This window comes from Benincasa hispida, chromosome 12 (genome assembly GCF_009727055.1).
Source record: "Benincasa hispida cultivar B227 chromosome 12, ASM972705v1, whole genome shotgun sequence".
Taxonomy (NCBI): domain Eukaryota; kingdom Viridiplantae; phylum Streptophyta; class Magnoliopsida; order Cucurbitales; family Cucurbitaceae; genus Benincasa; species Benincasa hispida.
Window position 1 is genome coordinate 3,626,230 of NC_052360.1, and position 24,970 is coordinate 3,651,199.

A 24,970-nucleotide genomic window follows, 5' to 3' on the forward strand; every position below is an offset into this window, starting at 1 on the left:
CGAAATGAAAAGTAGGGAAAAAAATGTGAAAGTTCAACCATGAACATCTTTGAAAGGAAATTTAACTTTTGGCATAGGTTTAATTGTGAGAAATTTCCAAAAGGTCAAAAAAGTAAAAGTTTAATTACAAAATTGGTTCGAATGGTTTGAAAAAAAGTTAGTAAATTAGATTTTATGGTTTTAAAAGTTAGAATTTAGTCCTTATGACTAGATAAAACCTCATAATAGTCTCTACGATTTGATAAATGTCTCTACTAGAGACTATTTCTGAGTCCCTAATGTAAAAACTATTTATGAGCATTTTATCAAATGATATGGACTAAATTCTAATGAGCTAGTTGCAAATATGATAATCATACCTAAAGTATTACCAGATATAGCATAATATAAAAAATTATAAAATATGATAAAATTTAGACGGTCTATCGATTGTAAGAACCTATTATTGATAGAAGTATACCGTTAATAGACTTTGCTATATTTGCAATTTTTCTAAAATGGTGATAAACACTTGGTTATTATCTCTAAAACTGTCATCCATTGCAATTTTCGAATTCTAACTATAAATTATAGGAATTATTCTTTCTCTAAACTACCGTGACCAAATTTGTAATTTAACTAAAAGGTAAAATTTGATGGCAACCATTGATTTTTTGCCTTTGAGTGAATCAGACACAACAAACTCACCTAACAGGGCAACATGATATTAGTAGGTCCCTCCATGTGGTAGTTCAATACCTTTCTTTCTGATATGTTTTTTACAAGATAATTTCATCTAATTCTTCCAAAAAAAAAAAAAAAAAAAAAAAAAAAAAGATTATTACGGTTGATTTTAGAGATTTAAAAGGTTGACGTCAATACAAATTTCAAGAGTTATATATTATAGAAACGTCCATAAAAATATTAATGAAATGTCTCAATAAATCTTAAATTTAGTTCTTCTATTTTTAATAGACCTTAAATTTAGTCATTCAAAATAAAATGTCATCGAAATTTGTTAATTAATGATAATAATTTTTATACAAGAAGATATGGGTCTACATGGGTCGGTCAGTGTCTGTCTTAGGAGAAAACCGGCACCGAAAACCGACAAAAAAAAAGTGTGAAATTCGCCCGTACATTAGTCGGATCGGTTGGTTCGGTTTTTTTTTTTTTTTTTTTTTTAAAAAAAAAAAAAGAGGAGCCAAGGTGATTGATAATGTGTTATTGTTAGGTTAATAAAATTAACAATTTTTTGTTTTTAATTTTAAATCAATCATATTTATGGAAAAATTTAAATAAATTATGTAATGGTTTGAAAATTAGGCAACAAAAAAAAAATAATAAATCAATACTAAAATAGTTGTCTATCTTAAATTTAGTTCTTGTTTTTTTAATAGAACTTAAATTTAGTCATTCAAAATAAATTGTCATCGAAATTTGTTAAGATGATAATAATTTTCATACAAGAAGATGGGAGTGTATATGGGTTGGTCGGTGTCGATTTTAGGAGAAAACCAACACCAGAAATCGACCAAAAAAAGAGTGTGAAATTCGGTTGGATCGGTCGGTTTGGTCTTTTTTTTTCCTCCTTTTTAAAAGGAGTCCACGTGAATGAAAAGGAAAGATGAATGGATAATGTGTTATTGTTATGTTAATAAAATTAGTAATTTTTTTTTAATTTTAAACCAATCATTTTTTTATATGAAAAAATTTAAGGTTTGAAAATTAGGCAACATAAATAATAATAATAAATCAATATAAAATAATCGGCTTAGGTTTGGGTTTGTGGTATGCTCTTATACTTATTTTTAAAAAAGAAAAAATTACACATGCACACATGCACACGCACACATACACATACGCATGCGCACATACATGTGCGCACACACACATTGAAATTCAAGAACTAATTGATCATTTGAACATATTGAAAATAAAAAACTAATTGGTCATTTGGAAGTACCGTGACCAAAATGATCCAAAATATAATGATTCAAATAGTATTTTTAACACACGCATAGATAGATAGATACTGCAACTATTTCTCAATTTCTTAATTGCCAAATAATCTCGAATAAATGAAATATAAGTTTAAGTTTAAAATTTATATCAATTTAAATAATCATTTTTTTTTAAAAAAAAAGGTAATTATACCTTAATCACATATAAAAGAAAAGTATGAACTTACTTTCTCAAGTTAACTTATATCTTACCACTTATTTTTTTAAGATCACAATTATTTTAAAAAATTACAATATTGTTCCAATTTACCCCAATTCTACAATAAGCCTTAATTACATAAAATTTAGGTAAAATTCTCTGATTAATAATTACTTAGGCTTATTATGAATTAACTATGACACAATATAATTAGAATTAGGACCGAATTAAATCGGGAATAAAAGAAAAGTGAGGTTAACTTAATATTGACATGCACTTTGATCCAAAAGGTCGAACGTTTAATTCCCTAATTTACCATTGTTTATAACTGTTCCATCTCAATCTTTCTAACATTGATGGCATCTCTTCCAAGCTCACTGCAACACTGAGTTTAGGTATCTTTCTACATTTAATCAGAGAATAAATTTTTATCTAAGAAGTGCATCAGTAGTTATTTTAAATAACCCTTCACTTGTTTTGGTTATTATTTTATGTCGCTCATAAATTGATTTTGTTAATAGTTGATGGGCAAAACAACACGTGCCCCCACATTATAACTTTTGGTTCAAATATTATTTTGACTTATGCACATTGTTTCATTCCATTTTAATTAGTGCACTTCAAAATATCCATTTTTAGTATTGTTTTTTTTCTTTTCTATAAAACAAAATCTTTTAATATTTATTGCTTTAGGGTGAAATTTAAGATTTAGTATGAAAATTATTAAAATTACAAATACTAAATATGAAACTAACAAAAGAACTTGATTTGTATCTTGTAATCTTCCAATAGATGTTGAGTTAAGACTCAGCTTGCTAATTTTTTGATTTTTTTTAAATTTTTTTTTGTAAAATTCCTAGAAAGGAGAATGATATCCATGAGCTAAATGCAACTTTTTCTTCGAGATGTTCTTTGGTTTGGAGGAATATTTTAAAAATACGATAAATGATGTGAAAAAGTCAAGAGACACATATGAAAGCATTTATAACATCATTCACCTAAATTGGTTTAACAACTTATGCATAAAAATTGAAACGATATGTTTTTAGAAGAAATAAATGGTAATATTGATTTGAATCCTTTATATATATATATATAGTTGTAAATAAAATCACTCACATCTTCCCATTCTACAAGTCATCTGTCACATCAATTTTTATATTTTATTTTAACAAAAAAAGATATTTATCAAAATATTTTCGAAGGGTTAAAAAAGTATTATTATTTGAAATAAATGTCAACGGTTAAGGATAAAAATGAAACTTTCAAAACGTAGATGCATAATTGAAACAAACTCGAGTTGTGGGCTATTTTATATAATGTAAAATTAAATAATCAAATAATATTTATAATCACTTCTCTGAAACTAATAAGTTAAGTGGTTAACTAATTAAAATCACTTTATATTGATTTAGCATTTGTAAAATCATTTTTAACATAGTACAAAACAAGTCAAGGTCATGATTAAGATCACTTTTTAAATAAAAATGTAACCAGGAAGGTAATAATCAAAACATTTATATATATACAAAAATGGTTCTTAAAAAATGTTTAAACAAAAATAGGGGGGGAAGTAATAAGTTTAGATCCACAGACCAACATGGCAGGGCTAATATCCTTGGGTCGATGAGTACAATGGTCAAGCGTGATCCAATGCCCTTTTTCCTTCTCCACCTTCCACTTGTTTGATAAAAAAGGTATGCTTCCATTAATGGCTATCTCAGGCCTTACCTGCAAGCTTCCTGTGTAAAGGGAGAGAGAGAGGATTAGAGACAAAGAAAGTGAAATGCTAAGAAAATGGCAGTTTCATATTCTTCAAACAAACTTCTCCTCTCATTCTTCTGTTTCATATCCATCGTCGGATTCAAGCTCAAAGCCATGGCCACCTATTCGGACATCAATCCTCCGGCGACCTGCAATTCAAATCTCGGAGCGGTTCTTCCTCCACCATATTCTGATCTCTCCAGCCTCACCTGCTCCCTCATTTGGCAACAGATGTTTTCCTTGAGTGTAACTTTCTTATTCCATCATTTTACTTTCATCCTAATTGCTACCCAATTGAAACTTTAATGCAATCCATCAATTCAAACTTCACAATAAAAAACTAACCTCTCTTTCTAATGGGTCTACAGAAAAACACAGGATCAAGTTAGGAGTAAGAAAGGGATTAGAAATTTAGACCTAACCATTTGGTTTTTTAAAACAGTGTTTATTTTCTCACACAATATTATGGATAACAATAACAAGACAAAGAAATCAATGGGCAGAATAGTGTTTCTATGGTCAACTTTCAAAAACCAAAGATTCAAAACCAAATGATTATCAATTAGAGCTTAACTAAACCAGAGAAAGAATATGAAGACAACAGAAACCAGAGGAAGAAATCCAAATCCAATTCTGACCCAATAGTTCTTGATATTAGATAAAAATGAATTTCATCACAAGATTAAGATATAAATGATGTGGGATCCTCACCATTTGATGGTTCAATCAATGCAGTTTTACCAGGACAGTCAAAACGTGACGACGATCGTTTTATCAGGGAAACACAATCACAAATGGATTGGAATCGGATTCTCCCGCAATGGGAGTATGGTGGGATCGAGCGCTATGGTAGCGTGGGTAGAGAAAAACGGCTTCTCTGGAATAAGGCAATATTATTTAGAAGGCAAAAACATGTCTAAAGTCATACCTAACAAAGGCGATTTGCGATTCACCACTGCAAGCCCTGTAGTTGTTGTTCATGGAGATGTTCTCTACATCGCTTTCCAGCTCAAGTTCCCCACTTCCCTGGCTTACCAACCCATTTTATTGGCAATCGGCTCTGCAAATCCTCTAAAAAATGGCCTCCTCCCCAAACATACGAACAGTACTACAACCTACATCGAGTTCTCCTCAGGTTTTTTTTCCCAAATTTCTTCTTTCTACAGGCCGATTCTCACAAGATTAGGGCAGAAATTTGATTGAATTGACATGACCGAAACCCTAATTTGATGGATCTATCGTTTTATGCAGCTCATCTAAGAGCGCAACCAATGAACGTTAACGATCTAAGGAAATACCATGGAATGACGGCGATAATCGGTTGGGGCGTTGTGACGCCGACCGGATTGTTAGTCGCTAGGTACTTTCGACACATGGAACCGTCGTGGTATTACATTCATTCTTTGGTACAGTTCATCGGATTCTTCGTCGGAATCATCTCCATCTCTATAGGACGCAATCTATACCAAAAAATCGGCGCCATCTTCTTAGCGCACAAATTCATCGGCTACACTGTATTTTTCCTTGCAGGTCTCGAGGTTCGTAAGACGATGATTCTCATTTTGCCCTAACTGATACCAAATCTGAAAACTGTGTCTTCTTGGCTACAGGTATGCCAGTTCGTCGGAAGGCCGTCGAGTGACTCCAAACGCCGGAAGTATTGGAACTTCGCTCACTATTGGGTGGGAAGAATTGCAATGGTAATGGGAGTTTTGAATATTTTCATCGGCTTTCATGGAATCGTCTCCAATGATCGAAGCCTGAAGATAGGGTTTGGAATATCGTTTGTGGCTCTGTTGACGGCGGTGATCGTGCTCGAAGTACGGAGGCGGGGAGAAAATGCGATACCGGAAGCCATTGTTGTTGATCAGCCGCCGGTGTTTCAAGTGATCGATAAACATTAGCAACTGGAAATAGATAGAGCTTTTTATAAAATTCTTATGGCGCGTTTCCTGAAAGTGAAAAACAAAGCTGGATTTTGGATTTTGGATTTTGATTTTCCTTTTTTCTTTTAAATTTTTCTACTTTGTAGTTTATGTATATATAAAATATGAAGCTAACACATATAGAATATAACGAGACACCAATTATTGGATGGTAGCAGAGGTGTCACTCACCGAATTTATTATTAACTTTAAAAAATATTTTTTTTTTGTTATAACACAATTATTTATATATATATTGATTTTAATTTTATTTAATTCAATTTTTTGAATAATCTATTCTTCAACCATTCTTAAAAGTAGTTTTTTTTGTACTTTAGAAAAACAAATTTTACTATATAAATTGAAATTGAGTAGTTAATCTTAATTCAATATATGAAAATAATTAAATTAAATTTTTACATATTTACGTTTTGCTTCTTTTAAGAACATAATTTTAAATAAATGACCCGATTAACCCGAATCAACATAACTCAAATATTTCATGTTTGGGTTGGATTGAGTTTAGTTCATTTTTTAATTGGGTTATTTGGGTTGAAGAAATTTATAATCCAAACAATTGGGTTAGATCTAAAAAGTCTTTCAACCCAACCCATTAACACCCTGATTGATAGGGTAGACAAAAAAAATACCCGTCGATCTAAAAAAATCATCAATTCAACTCAATCGTTTGGTTTGGATTCAAATAAATGAAAAATTTATGGGTTGGGTTGGTTCATGGGTTCAATTAATATAATCCAAACCAACTTGAATCAACCCGAATTTATTAACTTTAAAAAATATATTTTTTTTATTACTTATAACACAATTATTTATACATATATTGATTTTAATTTTATTTAATTCCAATATTTTTTGAATAATTTACTCTTCAACAACTCTTACAAGTAATTTCTTTGCACTTTAGAAAGAAAATTTTCACTATATAAATTGAAATTTAGTTGTTAATCTTAATTCAATATATAAAAATAATTAAATTAAATTTTTATATATTTACTTTTTGTTCTTTTTAAACAAAATTTTAATAAATGACCTGATTAACCCGAACCAATCCAACCCAAATATTTATGGTTAGGTTGGGTTGGGTTCATTTTTTAATAAGAGTTACTTGGGTTGGGTCTAAAAAGTCTTTCAACCCAATCCAACCCAACTCAACTCATGAACACCTCTAGTTCAATTTTTCAAACTTGTAATATTTGTTTTATTCAATATCATAGTATGTCACGTAATTATTCAATCATAATATATCACGTTATAGTTTTGAGTTCCTTATATTATGTGGTTGTAAATTGTAATTTGTATTGAGGTAGACAGTAAAAAGATTGCACACAACTATTACTTTTTAGTTTCATGTATTAAAAAGATTTTTGTTTTCCCTTATGGATAGCTATTTATTCGTGGCTAAATTTTGTTTTTGTTATTTAAAATTTTTATTAAGTCCCTTCTATTTTAATTTCTTTTAGTTATATATTATTGAAAAAAATTAAAAAAAACCACTCTTTAACGATGAGATTGGTTACAATCACACCCGTCATCAATTATCCTCTATTGTAGTATCTTAATAATCGTATTCAACCATTTTTATTGAATTAATTTTTATTTTGTAGATATTTGTGACTTTTTTCTTGTCTCTCTTATTCTCTCTCCTCCATTTCATCCTCTATCATTGACGGGGAGTGGAAGAGAATGCTCAACTTGAGATAGAGAATATGAGATTAGAACCAAGTACAAGAGCTTAAAGTTCTTAAAGCATTCCCATGCATTATTATTATTTTCATCTTATAAGGTTTATTTTAGACGTTATCGTTTGAATTTATCGCTTGGAGTCAATCCATTTGAAAGTAGGATATAATTGAGTTCTTGAATTTACCCCTCAAATAAGAATTATCTGATCTTTTATTTTCAAATATTTGATTTTAGAGGATTAATTAGAATTTTGAAATTGAAAAAGGAACTAAAATTGTGGGAGAAAATATTTTGGTACCCCTCTCTCCTCCTCCGGCTCCAATATTGCTCGGGATTCGATAGTTTTGACACAAGATCGGTTGCACAATTTCTCTTCCCCTCCATTTGACGATTTGCAAGCAGCAACTCTATGACCTGATGTTGCTCCTCTTACTGCTTGACAATTTATGGGCGCGACTATTCATCAATTTTAGTAAATTTTCATGGCTGGATGAGAGATAACAGGAGAGAGATGAGGATGACAGAGGATTAAAAGTGAGGAGAGGGATGAGAAGAAATAACACAGAGGCAGGAGAAACCACAAATATCCAAAAACAAAAAATAATTTAATAAAGAGATTGATTGCAACCATTAATAAATTAGAAGGGGGTGATCGATTAAATTAAAAGTTTATGGGTGTAATTGTAACCAATTCTGTAGTTTAAATGTGGTTTTTTTTTTTTTTTCATATTTTCTATGTTCTTTAAAAAAATTTGGTTAAAATTTGATATCTTGTTTAAAAATATTATAGACGTTCAAAATTTTTATTAATACCTTAATTTTTTTAAAAAATCAAAATCCTAACTATTAATTCTTTTGACAGAAGTACTCTCTTTCAAAAATATTCTTAAAATTTTAAATCATGTGATACTCTTAAACTTTTAAAAAAAATATTCTTCCAAATACAAAAATACTATTTTTTTTTTTTTTTTTTGTATGGACTGTTTTTTTTCAAGGGTTTATGGGTTATAATGAAATGTTTTCCTCCAAAAATTAACTGCGGATGAAATTTTTAAATTTTCGAAGGTATTTCTAAAATGAAATACAAAAATTCAAAAACAATTTATGCACTTCAACCTTTTTTTTCTTTTAGCATGATACTCTCACGAATGTTAGATTAATTGTTTATATAGCATGGTAGCAAAAACTTCTTTAAGAGTTTGGAACTATAATTATAAATATTTATGACAAATTTACTTCTTTTTGGCTGTCTACCACTCAAGTTGATAAAATAAGTCACAATCACACAAGTTATCCTTCTCTATCTGTTTATCTTTCCATTTCTTTTTTCCAACAACTATAGATAAAATTGGAACCTCTCATTTTTTCAGTCGAAATTATCTATCTTAATCAGTTGAGTTATACTCTAATTATCCATACTATAATCGACTATAATAAGATTTTTTAGAAAAATTAAAATTTCTAAAATGTTATGTATGTTAATATTGATCTAAAATAATAGTTCGTTTGTATTTCCAAAATTTGGAGATCCAAACTATGTTATATTTTTTTTTTAAAAAAATTAAACGATAAATAAATAACGATTAAAAAAAAGAAAGAAATAAGAACCAAACGTAATATGACAGTTGAAATAAACATAGCTAAACCAACATAGTATTATATTATGAATAATTGATCCCAAGACCAAAAATTCTACTCTCCTATCTCACTTATTTTAAAAGAAAAAGGAAATTTAGTAGAGAAGGAAAGAGGAAAAATAAATTAAAATTCTTCTTCATTTAGAAGGCAAATTCAAGTCTTTCTTGGCCATTCTTCAAAGTTATAACGAAGTATTAAAAAAGGGTTAAATATACCAGAAGAATAAGAAATTGATATTTAAATTAAATTATTATTTGTACATATTAAATGCAAACCTACCAGTTTAATATTACTTGACATATTACTAAGACAAATAACCCAAAATGAACTAAGCTCCGAATATTTGACATGCACCCAATTTTTTAAGGTTGAAGTTCCATCGCTCACTCCCACAATTGTTGTATTAAAGAAGAAGAAAAAGAATAATTTAGATAATTTGACCCACATTGGAAAAAAAAAAAAGGCAATGGGATAATTTGGACCCATAATTAAAAATGTTCATTTGCTCGAATGAGATGTCTAAGTGGCATGACTTTAAATTCCTGAACCTATTTTACTAGTTAATCATGTTTGAGTCCCCTTAATTACGTGTTCAATTGCTTTAGTATGTGTTTTAATTCTTGTAAGCAAGTAGTATAACGTTTGTAGTAATGAAAATAATACGGAAGTTATAATGAGTATGCATGTGAGGTAGAGATGGGGAAAAACTTTCTAAGTCTTGAAATGGGGTGCTTTCGGGTAGTAAAGAGCAGCCAACACTTAGACAAAAATTTGGGGAACCTAAGTCAGACGAAGGTAGTTGCGATGCTAGCTTGAAAGGGAAGTATGAATTTGTCTAAGTGCTAGAAGTTGTGCTCTCGGGCGAGATAAGAGAACTAACGCTTAGAAGGGAACAAAAAATGTAGAAGTGAGGAATGCATGAGCAACTGTAGGCTTAAAAGCCTAAAGGTGGAAATTAGCTAACTGTAACAGAAGGCATGTGTCAAGGGCTATATGGAGGTTAGTAAAGGCCTAAGATGGATAGTATGCGAGCAATTGAGGTTATCTAAGTGAACGCATGGTAGACAAGAAGTGCTGAGGCATGAGAGGTTAAGGGGGGCATCGATGAGTGTCGTGAGTGTATACATTGCTAGCGATGCGTGAACAAGAGGGCGAAACTTTGGTTGTGGTATGCGTTGGCCAAGATGTTGGGGTGTATGCCTTAAAGCCTCGTAGTTTTATGTTAGTTAAATCAATGATTGATTGATTTTATATTACTTGTGCAATAATCCATTAACCTAATATCCAAGATTATTTTACGTAATTTATACATGCATGTGGAGACATATAAGTGGAGAATGTTTAAGCCATAACCTAAATGGTTTGTAGTATATAGATACAGTTGGCCGTCTTATCCTGGTGACACTACTGATACGACCCACTTTGTTGTTGTTACAATTATTGTAAAGTACTACAAATGATCTGATCCTGATTATTCGTGTGGAGACATTTGAGCGAGGGTATCTTATACAAAGAGTTTTTATAAAGATTGGACCACGAAATGTTAAGTCTCTTTTTATAATATCATTGCTAGAAGAGACTTACATTTCACTAGGATGACCATAGGTGACTTGAACTTAATCCTGAGTGAGTTGTGAACTCCTGCCTATGAGGGTGATCCTTTGATTTGTATGGGTAAGAGTGACCAGATTTACCGACTCAATAAGCCTACCATTTTGGGGATTCGTCTAATTGGGGAGTTGGGAACACAACTATAAAAGAAGGTTCACTTCTTCCTTATAGTTAGAGTAAGAAGATAAATTGCTCTCTCAAAGGCTGATTTTAGGACTTGAACAATGAGGCACCCCACCCTATTCTAGCCCAAGAGGAGTTCGATCATAGTTGGACTATGACTAATTATTCATTAGTGGGATCAGTGGTACTTAAAGAGTTAGATGTAATTAGGGGAGTAAAACGGTAATTAGACCCAACTGTACTTACGAACAATTTGTGAAGGGTCAATACGTTATCAATTGGTTATATCCAATGGACATATAAATATATCTATGGTGTAAAGAGTTCAGCTATCGGTCTTTAGTGGAGTGACCGATAGTAATGAATGAACACATTCTGTGGTTTCCGTCACTCTGAATTTTGTTGTTTTGCCAAACGAAATTTAGAGATTGATGCATCCAATTGCTTTCGCTGCGGAGAATTCCAATCCCTTCACGAGGAGGAAGGCTAGCGGGGATGCCAACTTGGGCATTGATGAAGGACTTAAGCATTCAGCTTAATCACCCAATTAGTGGGCTAAGTGGCGAGCTTAGAGGTCACAAATAAGGGTTAGTACGCTAGGTGTCATCTCAAGGAACTAATCGATCATGCAACCTTTGTATAAAAAGAAGTTTGAAGTTGAAGAGCTCAATTTGGACATTTTAATCATTCTAAGGAAGGTGAGTTATGATCAGTCTGAAGCTTGAACGTTGAAGGAGTTGAATCAAGACTGCCTGAGAAAAATTTCCATGGAATTGAGCTGAAGGTTGAGGAATTTCTTCAAATGTTCAAGAACCTAAGGCAACACAGACGAGTTGTAAAACTTGGTAAATTTTGAGCTCGTAAGGTAGAATCAGAGGCTGAGATTCTAGCTAGTTAAGACTTTTAGGAATAAGTTCTTAAAAGAAAATTTCATAAGATTAAGTCTGGAATTTAAGTTCTTCAAGCTTAAAGTGAAATTTGGAATTTTGGTTGGATGAACAAGCAGGTAGCTGCAACCCATGCATAAGCAAGTAGCTGACTGGCTGAGGCTAAGTGCAGACAAGCATCCATCGCATAGGTGAGACAGGCATGTTCTAATGCCTAGGAGCCTCTTATGTGCAAGCTGCCACCTACCTAGTTAGTCACAAGGGTAAAAAATTGGTTGAGTGTGGTAACGCGTTAAGTGCAAAATACTAAGGTTTGAAGCTTAACATGCGTTACCTTGAATAATAAGTTAAGATCGAGAGGGAGCTAAGGCATTAATCAAAGACTCTTGTTATTCTTACAAGCCAAATGCGTATAAGGGAGGCTTACAACCCTTTGAGGGAGTAATGCAAGACAATGAGTGATAGTTTTCAAAATATTTGCTTATTGTTTTACTTTTGAATTCCAACGCCCAGTTACTCTTATCTTGATGTTCCAATGCATGTTTTAAGTACTAGGAGTCGATTATGAATGCATTTTGATGATCTAAAGACAATTTTTACTTGTAACTTCCATACGCGATTAAGTTTTTATGCCATGTTTAACATTAGAATAAGCTATTTATTGACTCTCTTAAACATGATAAGTATGATATTTTATGATGTTAACATGTATGTTTGATATGTAAAATCTACTCCTGAGCATTGATATAAGGTACCCAGCTATATGACGATCTTTACTACCAAAGGTATGGTAAGGTAAGCAGAATCCTACTCAATTCTATGTGCACGTAAGATCTATGTTATTGATATTGATGAGATCGAGCAAAAGAGCTCTCTCTCAACTAAGGTTATTAGGGATAGAGTAAAAGGGCTCTCTTGCATGTTCAGGAAAAGGAGTGGAGGAATTTTATAGGAAATGTTGATGAGATTTAGTCCAAGGTTTTCCATGCTATGATTTTATATGTTTTTAATTTTTATTTTCGAACCTTGGAATGAGAATGTAAATGTTTTGTTCTAAACATGTTTATATCATAAGTTGTGAAAGTATGATTTATTTAAAAGAAGTCATCCACTAGGCATTCTAAGCTCATCCATTTTAATGTTTTCTTCCCCAGCTAGGGGTCGACGTCTCGAGGCCTAGCAGTTCTGCCAATCAATCACTTTTCAAGAACATCAGGAACTTGAAGCTTAGGTATATGAGATGTATGTTGGTTTATATGCCATAGTGTATGACATATAGATTTAAAACCCACCTTAGGTTATGCATTTTATTCATGCATCATATATTATAATTGTTATAATATTGTTTTTGGCATGATGAAATTACAAGAAAGCATGCACATGCATCATGAAATAGAAGAGTTATATTTATGCATACATTAAGCATATTCATGCATCATCTTTATATTATAAGAGTTGTAGTATAAGGGTATATAGAAGCATGTATGCTTGGTTCGTTCTTTGTTAATAAAAGTAGCAATGAATGAACAATGCATGGAGCATGACACTTAAGCCTTATATAAATGTTATGAATGCCTTGTATGTGTAACTTCGTACTGTGGATGGTTTTGGTTGTTTCCATTTATAAGCATTATAATGGAAATTAGAACTAAAATCAATAAGAAAGAGTTGTATGCGAACTTAGGTGAACTCATGTTTTAAAAGGGTTTTAAAATTGGATTGAGATAGATCTAAGTTCATGGTTCTAATGCAATTAGATACCTAAGTTTAATCTTTTGAATCGATTTAAAGGATTAAATTTATTTGCATAAAAGATTAAATTTGTATTAAATCTATCTATAAGGGATCTTTTGTCTAAGGCGAGTTTTGTCTAGACTGGGGTACTTAAGCTGACGGAAACAGAACAACCCTACTTGGAAAGGTGAATTAGATAGATTTGCTGCAATCATGTGACAGTTGATCAAAGACTTTGTTAAAGAGTTTAATGAATAATGATCAAAAGTTGTTCAACTTTCCAAGGTAAGAGTTACTTTTGGGAAAACTGAAAAAGTCACTTAGTTAAAATCCTTAGTCGTGTTTTTTCTAAGTAAACTAAACTCTAGGTTATAAAATATTCAGTGGGGGGAAGAGATATATATTATATGTCAATAATTCCACTCACATTTCTCCCTGAATGTTCACGCTGTGAGATTCATGTTTGGCCTCTTGGTGCCCTGGGAGCATCCCCCTTCGGATGGTGTTTGCATGAGTCAATATCAAGGTGGACGGAGAGAGTGTATATAGTATGTGGGTGAAGAGTGTGTGTCAACACGTCCTGCGGTCTCCTTCATTAGTTGGCACCATGAGATCTTCTTGCACTGCCTCGTGGCGCCTCGGAAGTGTCCCCCTTCGGATGGCTTTTGTGCAGTTGGTCAATATCAAGGTGAACTCCAGAAATGGATAGGGTCATTTTAGTTTTTGCCTCAATCGTATTTTTTCCCTTCAGATTGGTTGCTTGGGACAAAACTGTATGATCTAAAATGAAGGGTCACACTTACAAGAAATTGTTAAGCAAGTTAATGATTTCTTGACCAAATCAATGATGGCTAGTCGTTATAGGAACAAGAGTTGTTCTGGTATTAATGATTACTCGAGAATGTCTCAATTCAGAGGAGTGATAAGTTGACTACCCTTTGGTGGCTTTTGTCTTAAACCTTTGAAGCGTCATTACAAAACTAAATGTCACATGGGGTTCATTTCAGTTTTTCTAAACCGTATTGGATGTTCAACGAGTATTTTCTAAAATCTAATATAGATCATTGTGTTTGTATTTTTAGCAACATGAATGTTTTTCCATTAGTTGCCTCTAATTTGACCGATTACATACATTGGAAAGAGTCCGTTAAAACATATTTCGTGGTAAACGACCTTGAGTTTTTCATGGTTGAGGAATGTCCTCAAGTCCCGACCCATGATGCATCGTGAAATGTTTGTAATGCATATGAGGTGTGGATGAAGGCTAATTCATTGGCCCGACTTCACATTTTGGCTAGCATACTTGATGCATTGGCCAAAAGGGTTGATAACATGGTCATTGCACGTGAGATCATGGACTCGTTGCAAGAATTTTTTGAACATAAGTTCTTACTTTTTGAGAACAAAGGGATGGATGACAAAGAAACTTGTAGTGTCGGTTCCCAAGATAACCTCCACTTAGAGAAAGCAAGTGTTGCTGACTCTGGAAAAGTTCATTGACGAGATGTGTTCTCTGAAGTGGAACTTGGAGCTTATTTAGGTTTTAACACTAATCCCACTACTCTCTAGAAGAGGAAAAAGTCTAAAGATAGTAAATGTGATTTATTTATCTTGGAGACGTGTTTGGTAGAGAATGATGATTCTGCATGAATACTTGATTCAGGCACTATTAACTACGTTAGTTCTTCCTACCAAGGATTTAGTTCCTGGAAAATGTTGCAAGAGGGAGAGTTGACTCTTAGAGTCGGTACTGGTGAGATTGTTTCAGCTGTTGCTGTAGGTAGGCTGAAGTTATTTTTTGACAAGAAATGTTATTTGTTACTGGATAATGTTTTTGTAGTTCCTCATATCAAGAGGAATTTAATCTCGGTTTCTTGTCTCATTGAATAAGGTTATACCATCTCCTTTTCTGAGAGTAAAGCGTTTATTTTCAAGAATGGTATGGAGATTGGTTTTGGTTCAATGGAAAATAACTTGTATGTACTAAGGCCGTTAGTCATAAAAGCCTTGCTGAATACTAAAATGTTTAGTACGGCGACAACTGCAAAAAGACCAAAGGTTTCTCCTAAAGAAAACACCCATCTTTGGCATTTAAGGTTAGGTCACATCAACCTTAATAGGATTGAGAAGTTGGTGAAATGTAGACTACTAGAGAGTTTAAAAGAAAACTCCTTGCCGATATGTGAATCATACTTTGAAGGCAAGATGACCAAATGACCTTTTACTGGAAAAGGTTATAGAGCCAAGGAAAGCTTAAAGCTTATACATTAAGACCTCTATGGTCCGATGAGTGTTAGAGCTCGAGGTGGGTATGAACATTTCATCTCTTTCATAGATGATTATTCAAGATATGTATATCTATACCTAATGCAACATAAGTGTGAAGTTGAAAACTTGTTAGGTACGAAGATAAAAACACTACGATCTGATAGTGGTGGAGAGTATATGAACCTCGAATTCCAGAACTATATGATAGAACATAGAATTACATCCCAACTTTTGGCCCCAGGTATACCTCAGCAGAATGGTGTATCAGAAAGGAGAAATAGAACCCTATTGGACATGGTTCGGTTGGTAACGACATAACTATACAATGATGCACGCAAGGTTCAATTCCATGTCATGAACTTGTTATGCGTCATAAATTTGACACGCAAAATTTATGTGATGATGATATGTTATACTACTTCTAGATATGCGTTATTAGAAAATGTTCTTGTAGTATATTGTGCGTTGTCACAAGTTTCCTTGCGTTGAAACCAAGTATAATTTCACCGCAAGTTTCTCGGTGTGATCCGAGGTCGAACACAGGGACCATTTTAGGTTATTGTGTTGTGCTTGTGATATATGCGACCAGGGGTTTTTCAAATTAATAAATATTTTGTGTACAAGTAACTAAACATGCGATGAAGTAAAGAAAGCAGTAAAGATGCAATAATACATGAATTGCGTTAAAGTAAAATGCGATAAAGTAAATCTAGGCTAAGATGATACAAGATACAAGTTTCATGATACAAGATACTAAGGTCAAGGCTGGCTGTGAAGATTATGCAAAGATCATGTAATGCGGTGACAAGTCTTATGTACGAAGAAGAAACAGAAAAGATAACTAATATAAACAGTGCAAGTTCCTTAATTACGTTAAAGATATAAGTACTGTTCCACTTTTCCCTTGGCGTACACCTTTCAGTGATCAGCCACGTTCCCACATCTCTGTGGTGAAACAGGGATGAACTTATGAACGCAAGGTTGCTTCCATCTCTAGAAGTATTACTTTCTTTAGTCAACGCATTCTTCTAACCTTCTCTCGACAGATCAGAATGACATCTTCACTTCTGCTCTCACAGATGAAGATGCAGTCTAGCATGCCTTAGCTAAACGCCTTTATCTCTTTAGCACAGATTAAGTTACTCGTTTAATCCATATTAATTACCAAGGTATTAAGAAAACTTCATGGAGAAATCGATTAATGGATGAACAGAAGTAGACAGAAAAGTGATAATGAAAGTGATCGAGACATTCAATAAAACTATTAAGCATCTGATACATGATTTGTGAATGAAGAGATTAAGAAGATGAAATACACTGGATGAAATTGAGTTAGAAACAAATACAAAAAAACGCCAACATCTTAGCGTCGATCTAGAAGGAGATTTGCTTGCTGGTGTAGATGGAGTGAACGATGGATGAGCTTCCCTCTCAGGCTTGCTCAACCGGTAGCAGGGATCTAAACACAGAGCTTCACGACGGGGATCTGGTAGATTCGCATTGAGACTCACCTCTCGACCTTGTCTCTTCTCTTCCTGGATTTCTTCTGTTCAATACTCAGCTCAGCCTTTCTCTCAATAATCCAGCAGTAATTAGCCCTCGTATTAATTATACCCGTATCAAGTATATCTTCTCTGAATTCTTGGGGGTATTTATAGGTGAAAAAGCTTTGACTCTTGGCTTGTGGACCCCATTTCTTGTTATGGAAATTCCGAAGATGGAGGAATAATATTCCTTCTGTTATCCAATCAGACCGTCAAATCTGCACAACGGTTAGTTGTACACGTGTAGCAATCCCCCGCTTTTGCGTTGCTCGACTGCATCTTTCAATCGGTTGCTCGCATGCCGGTTTTGTTTTTATTACCGCATGCGGTTGAAATTCAGCTCTGGATCGACTATCGCATTGCGCCGTCATTGCGTTAATCGTTTCTTCATCGTGATTTGGGACGCAGTCGCGGGTGCAATGTGACAGAGATGCGATTGCTTCAGTTTCTCTCGTTGAGCCCTTGATCGCAGAGCGGTGACTATGGTATTTCTGACCAAAATAGTATACAAACCCATATCTTCTTCTACATCTTGACGATGTCGAGTGGTATAATTGCGATAATTCATAGATTATTGATTTCTGAAGCTAATTTTCATACAATCGAACGCATATTCTTCTATTTTTGGACCGCAAATATCCTAGATAAGGGTAGATAAATAACTTGTATTTCTATAAGTTATCACGACCCACAAATTTAGAATATATATGCTATGTCTCAAAGCATATCTTCTACTAAGTGCAATAAAAGCTAAATTCCTCATCCTATATTTTTTTATGTCGATTGCTCCCAAATGTTACATTAGGCACATTTATCTTAAACAACAGCAATTCCCTTTCTATCCTTGACTAATTTCTAACAAAAAAAGCCCTACTTTATTCTTCTATATAACAGAATTCTGCTCAAAGATGCCTTTGTTTCTTTTTTTTTTTTTTTTTTTTTTTTTTTTTTTTTTTTTTTTATAAAAAAATAGAATTGTTTATTATCTCTTGTCAAAATAACTCGATATTATCATATGCGGTGATCAAACTTTACGTTATTTATTAGAGAATGTTTGTCATGGTGTCACTCTTCGTTTTGTTTGTTCCCACGTGTGTCCATGCGCGACATCCAAACTATGGTTGTGTGCCAATTTCATCTTTAACCTCATGGTATTAAGAGGAGTTGTCTTTACAACTCTTTTATCATTTTTTGTTTCCTTACTTCTTTTTTTTTTTTTTTTTCCATATGCGTTGTTCTTGGAAACCCACCTTCGTTTTGGCTTGCTCCTACGGGGGTCATACGAACATCCAACTACGAGCAGGCTCCTTTCACAACTAAACTCTTATCAGGTTGGGAACAATTTTTGAAGTTTTTCCTTGCGCCGACATTGAAGTTTGGCATAATAATTTTTTTTTGGTAATGAAAATGAACGCATTTTCTTGAAGATCGCATATTCTTGATCTTATCTGCTCAGACCTTCCCTACCCCCAAATTTAAGATAAGCAAGGTTCTCATTGTGTTGTTTGGATAGACTAGACAAACACTTAGAGAAAAAAAATTCAAAAAGAAGGTTTGAGCAGAACTTTGAAAGATAAAAGGTAAAGTACTGCTAAACTAAGAATTAGCTAAGTGTTAGTCAAAATTTACAAAGTATGGGAAATGTTTATATGTATAAACATTTATTACATCATGGCAGCGCAACGAATAATGCAAAAATAAAAGATTAGAACATCACAAATATTGACAAAGGATGATAAAGAAAAAGGCACAGGCAAAAAGGAGTGAATATGTACTCATTTGTATTGAATATTAACAAAGTATACGAATAATTAAAAATTAACGCAATACAAAAATTGTTGCCTATACAAAGAATCAAAGAATTTCGTTAACTTAGAAAAAAAATAATGAATTGAATAAAAATATAGAATGGCAGCAAAAATTGTAAAGATTATTGTTGAGGAGCAGGAGGATCTGGAGGAGGATTTTGAGGTGGTACTGCAGGAGCTTCTTCAAAATTCAGTTGCTGCCTGAGATGCGGAAGCATCATGGGATCATGAAGATAAGCTGTGAGAAAATTAAAGTATTCATGGTTGCGCTCCGCAATCTGTCTTTGGTGGCGATGGACTTTGTAAATATTGCACTGAGTATTGATCAACGACTCCCTTGACGTAGCAACATTGCGCTGTATATCGTCAATTCGCTCCATTACCACATCAAACCTCTGGTTGAAGAAGGCTTATTGTTGTGCGAAGAGTTGTTGTTGTTGGGAGAAGAGGGACCACATTTCAGCTAACTCTGCAGCCAAGGAGGGGATGGAAGGTTGTGCCTGCGATGTCTCGCCAACATCGTTTTGAGGTTGGGCAGAGGTGCCTTTACCCAAATCATGTGGGTCATCAATATGCGGCGGTAGAATGGAAGGTTGTGGTGATGAAGCTGTAGGTGAGTAAATTGGTGGGTATGCGGTTGGAGAATTTAGAGTGAGGAGAAGGTTGGTAAAATGCTCATGAAGTGGAGAAGAAGGTTGTGCAGGTGGGCTCAAAGGGTTTGGATGGTGGATTACTAAGGGTAAAGGGTCTAAAGGTTATGGATCTTGCGTTGTTTCTTCTTGAACTTTTCCTTTTCCCTTATCATCTCTGCATTGTCTCTTTGGCCTGGGTTCTTGCGGTGCATTAAGATCGATTGTGGGCCTCTTTAAGGGTAACTTTGGGCAATGCGGGGAGTCTTTGAGGAGCAACCTCAGGATTTTGATATTGATGAGGCCATGGACTTCTTCCATGGGTTCCTTCTCAATGGCTACGCCCACTGACAGTCACAGACTTGAAACTGTCCATAGAAAGAATTATTGTCCTCTAATGTGCCCTACAAAGCTTCGAATTTGACTTGTGAATCAACCGGCCGACATCGATAGGAATGCCGCGCGCAATGCAATATGTGGCCATGACTCAATCCCTTGAAATGGTCTTGTCATGAGAAGTTGGGATCAACCGCTTTTTCACCAGATAAACCCAAAGCCTTGCCTCCGGAAGCAGAGTCTTGGACGCCAGGGTCTTGATGCCTTTTAAAGAAATTGACCACTTCGTGCCCCGTTGCGTTAATACTAGCAGCGCATCTTCCAACTGTTGTTCCGTGGGATCATCAATGATTTTGTTACCCGATGCATCCGGGTTATCCTTCATTTGGTATAGTTCATTGATGTCTTTTGTGTTGAAAGGAACCACTTGCCCTTTTATGGTCACCACATCCCTGGTGCCATGCAGCCGTCCATGGTAAAAGTCACGCACTACCTTTATAACAACAATGGCTGGACATTGGCAAAATGGATCCCAGCCATGCTCCACGATCACGCTCGTGATGAGGTCAGGTCATGGCGTTGGCGTAGGGTAAAATCCTGTCTCCATCAACAAGTCGTCATTTTCTTTCTTTCTGGATGGACGTGCCTTTGCCAATGCGGGCTTGCTGTTTCCTGCGACCGCTTTGCCTTTTTTTTTTGGCCAATGCAAGGCGGGATTGTTTCCTTTGTTTTCTTTCCCGTTCCTTGCATTGTTCCTTCTTCTCTCACTCGGCAAGTTCCTTGCCCTTCTTCTGTTGTAAGCGCCTCTTATTAGTTTCGCGCTTCTTTTCCTTCTCCTCTTCCAATCCTTTTTTCTCTTTTTCCTTCTTCTTTTTCTCTTCCTCTTCTTCTTCTCTTTCTTCTCTCTCAAACACTTCTACAAACTTCTCAGAGGCGAGCAGCAGACGCTGTTCCTCCTCGCTCTGCCTTATTTCTTCAAGCCTTGAGATCTCGTTATTGCTGCGCATTTCCTCATCTTGCAGTCTTCTTCTACGATTTCCTTCTGCCATGATAAGTCTTGCATGCTCCATTTTCTCCTGTTTCTCCTCCTCTTCCTTCATCCTTCTTTCCTTTTCTTCTATTGCATTGATCAAAATTAAAGGGACAACAGTAGACCCTTGCGGCGCATTCTCCTTGCGACGTCGCATCAGGGGGGTATCTTCTCCTTTTTCGCCCTCCTCCATTACAACCAATTGCGTTATTTCAGGTTGCACCGACTCCATCAATTGCGCTGTTTCCCCCCTGTCCTCCTTTACAGAGGTTGATTCTCCATCATTTTCTTGGCTCGCAACCCTCTGCTTCTTTTCTTCTTCCTTTTTTAGGCTTCTTTCTTCACGTCGGCACATTCTTCTTTCTTCCTTCTCTTTCTTCTTCCTCTCCTTCTTCTCTTCCTTATCTTCATCATCATCCTTCTTCTCTTTATTCTTTTTCTCCTTGCAATGATGAGATGACTCAGTTTCTCTAGCCTTCCTCCCTTTGCTTTTCTTCTTCTTCTTTTCCTTTTCAACTACTTCCGGTTGTGTCTCCACTGCAACCTCATCCATCGCAACTTTAGCCACCACAACTTTGGAGGTTCCGTCATAGGTTTCTACGTTGGCAGTTACCTCAGGAGCCTCTAAGGCCATATGCCTCGTTCATCTCTTCTTCGTTCACCACTGCCTCATCCACCACCATTTCTTCAGTCACCGCCGCCTCTTCAGTCACCACCGCCGTCAACTCCTCCGTGGACAGTGGTTGGTTTACAACCCCTGCCTCGGGTAATCCTTCTTCTTGCTTCAAATGACTTAGAATGTTGCGAAACACTTCCTTGTCATCACGCCTCTTCTTCTCGCTCTCGATTGAGACAGTTGAGGTTGGAACAGGGGTACTTTCAGTGCTTTTCCCCCTCTTGAACAGAGGAGGCTGGATAGATAATGGGTTTCTCTGGGTTCTACCGACAATTCTCGGGACGGTATGGGGTTGGGCAGCAAGTTTGTGACTGGCAGCAAGGAATGCTGCCTCTCGCATTGGCAATTTGGTCAAACGAAGGGGTTGATGGTGAGGTAGATTGGTTGAAAGCTTGGTCAGCCATGGATGATAAGCTCGGAAGAACTGAAAATCGTTGGGATGCTGGGGGAAGAAGAAAGCTCTGTATGTTGGCACTAGGGTTTTTCAGAGTGCAAATGAGGTAAAAATCTCACAGACTGGGAAGTGTTTCTATTTATAGGTTGGGCCGCAGTGGGCCCAACCCAATTTTTGCGACGACAGGCCTTGAGAAGCTCAAAAGGCCCGTCGTTCGAACTTCCCTCATTTATGAATTTTCAGAAAAAACATCCTTTCATCTGCAGAGTCATTATTGCTTTAGGATACAAAACGATTGGACTTCTCAAATGCAAAAAGAATTTTCTTTAATATTTTATTCGAATGGACGCAATGTAAAGATTAACGCAATGTGCTCACCGATGCAAAGGCATCTTCGCTGAGGACGGGCAACAATGCATACACCCCCACAACACACCCATTAACTAACACATTTCTAGAGGATACCTCAACATAGTGCATTTAGCTAAGGACGGGAAAAGGACACATATGTGCACAACACACCCCTCGATTTTAACGCATTTGAGTTGGATGAACGTAAAACGCGTCTTACTTGGTTCAAGATGCGTCCATTATCGCCTTGCATACTAAATGTTGATTGTTTCATTTTATTTATTTCATTTTATTATTATTATTTTTTTCATCAACGCAAGTTGCTAAGACTTGCGGCAATAAATTTCTCTTTATTTCTCAATCATTCACTAATTAAGGACCAACGCATTAATTACAGAAAAGTTAAAAGAATTACAGACGGTATAAAAAAATAAATGAAAAGGAAATAAATAAAGAATTAAATTCATAAAGTCGAGATACGAATTAAATGCAAAAGTAGAGACAAAATTCAGAAATTCAATAAGACAGGAATTTAAAGAAAGCATTAAACATAGTTGTGAGATATGGACCGAAAGATGCGTTTCTTCGAATGAGCGCAATCCACATCCCTGCAGGTGGTCCGGCTTGCCTGCTCAATGTCCTAGGGACATTGTTCCTTTCCATTGGATCCCAAGGCTTCTGAGTTGCTGGCAACATTTTTGGTGCTGTATTTCTCAGCTCAGATGCCAGCTGGCCCACTTGATCTCCAAGTTTCGAATTGAGGATGCCTGCGCTTGCATTACTACGTCATATTTGTCCATGTATTGTTTCAGCAGGGCCTTCAATGAGCTTCCAGAGGTGTTTGATGATGAGGGTTGCTGGTTATGCGATTGCCTTGGTTATCCTTGGTTCGAGTTATGGTAAAAAGGAGGATTTCCTCGACTGCCACTCTGATGGTTGATTGGCCCCCCTTAGTTAGGATTGCCTCCCCAACCAAAGTTAAGATGGCTCCTCCAGCCAAGATTGAAGGTGTTATTGAAGGGGTTGTTTTGGATGGCGCATACTTGCTGGATATTTGATGGGCACATTTATACTACATGATCCCCTCCACAATTAACGTAGCTTATTGCGGGCACTTGAGCCAATGCAGCGCGTTGTGCTAATTGTTGGGAGATGGCTCCTTGATTGATTGTCATCGATTGAAGGATGGAGGTCACCGCGGCCATCTGAGCGGCCAGTGTGGTCATTGTCTCCGCAGGAACAATGGCAGTTTCATTCTTTCTTCTTTCGGCGCCTCGGCCTTCATAGCCATCATCAATCCAATCATCCATGTTCCGCGATAGGCGATCAAGGATGAATTTAGCCTCAGTATATGTTTTGTCCATAAAACCTCCTGCCGCGGAGGCGTCAGCAACAACCTATGTCGATCTATTCAGGTCGTTATAAAAGGTCTCCATCAAAACGCAATCGGGTATCCCGATATATAGGCAGTTTTTCACCAATCTTCTAAATCGCACCCAGGCGGTGCTCAGGGTCTCATTTTCCATTTGCTCAAAGTTCAAAACATCCTTTTGTCGCCTTGCGTTGACGGCCGGTGGGAAGAACTTCTTCATGAATTGCTTCACCAGTTGATCCCATTTATGATCTTATTCAGCTCCAGTGAGTGAGCCCACCTCTTGGCTTCATCCCTCAAGGTGTAAGGGAATAGATACAGTCTAATACTCTCTGGGGTTACGCCTGATAATGAGAAGTTGTCGCACATTTTGACAAAGCTGGTCAAGTGGGCATGCGGGTCTTCACCTTGCAGACCCCCAAATTGCTCTGCATTTTGGATCATTTGTAGCATGACCAATTTTATTTCGAACCTTGCGTTCTCCTCAATAGTAGGCCTCAAAATCCCAGGCGAAAAATCATACAGGTTGGGTGCCGCATAATTCTTCATGGGGATGTTGCGGTCAGCAGCCAACAAAACAGAATCCTACGCTGGCCTAACAGCCTTTTGATTTACTACTAGAACTGCATTGTCGTTATTATCTGCCATACTCGCTGCTTTCTTTCGCCTTATTCGATTCTGACGTGCCCGTGTGCAAAAGGTACGCCCGATCTCATGGTCAGCTTCGAATTCTGGTTCAGCACCAATACTCATAAACCGTCAAGCTGCTCTTCACGTTGAACAGCCAGTACAATGAGATCTGTCCTGCAAATACCACAAACACACTCAAACAATAAACCGTTAACCAATCCCTAATAACGACGCCATAAACTTGTAACGACATAACTATACAATGATGCATACAAGGTTCAAGTCCATGTCATGAACTTGTTATGCGTCATAAACTTGACACGCAAAATTGATGTGATGATGATATGTGATACTACTTCTAGATATGCATTATTAACAAATGTTCTTGTAGTATATTGTGCGTT

General features: G+C 35.6%; 1 protein-coding gene and 1 long non-coding RNA gene across 2 annotated transcripts; one reads left to right on the forward strand and one right to left on the reverse strand.

The window, feature by feature from the left end:
* Nucleotides 1-3,616: 3,616 nt before the first annotated feature.
* Nucleotides 3,617-4,972, reverse strand: LOC120068109. Its single transcript, XR_005479094.1, has 2 exons — nucleotides 4,835-4,972; nucleotides 3,617-3,884 (listed from the first exon to the last, which is right to left on the reverse strand). It is a non-coding gene; the product is annotated as an uncharacterized LOC120068109 (long non-coding RNA).
* LOC120068108 (cytochrome b561 and DOMON domain-containing protein At3g61750-like) lies at nucleotides 3,880-6,006 on the forward strand. The gene is made up of 4 exons (XM_039019804.1): nucleotides 3,880-4,152; nucleotides 4,642-5,041; nucleotides 5,158-5,444; nucleotides 5,517-6,006. Exons 1-4 carry the CDS (start codon nucleotides 3,940-3,942, stop codon nucleotides 5,808-5,810), a joined length of 1,194 nt encoding a protein of 397 aa, XP_038875732.1. The 5' UTR covers nucleotides 3,880-3,939; the 3' UTR covers nucleotides 5,811-6,006.
* The last annotated feature ends 18,964 nt before the right edge of the window (nucleotides 6,007-24,970 follow it).

What these genes read in the sequence shown, in the direction of transcription:
- LOC120068108 (XM_039019804.1), top strand. Translation starts at nt 3,940, where the DNA reads ATGGCAGTTTCATATTCTTCAAACAAACTTCTCCTCTCATTCTTCTGT. An exon ending in AACAGATGTTTTCCTTGAGT is followed by an intron (nt 4,153 to 4,641) that starts GTAACTTTCTTA and finishes CAATCAATGCAG; the next exon opens with TTTTACCAGGACAGTCAAAA. An exon ending in CTACATCGAGTTCTCCTCAG is followed by an intron (nt 5,042 to 5,157) that starts GTTTTTTTTCCC and finishes CGTTTTATGCAG; the next exon opens with CTCATCTAAGAGCGCAACCA.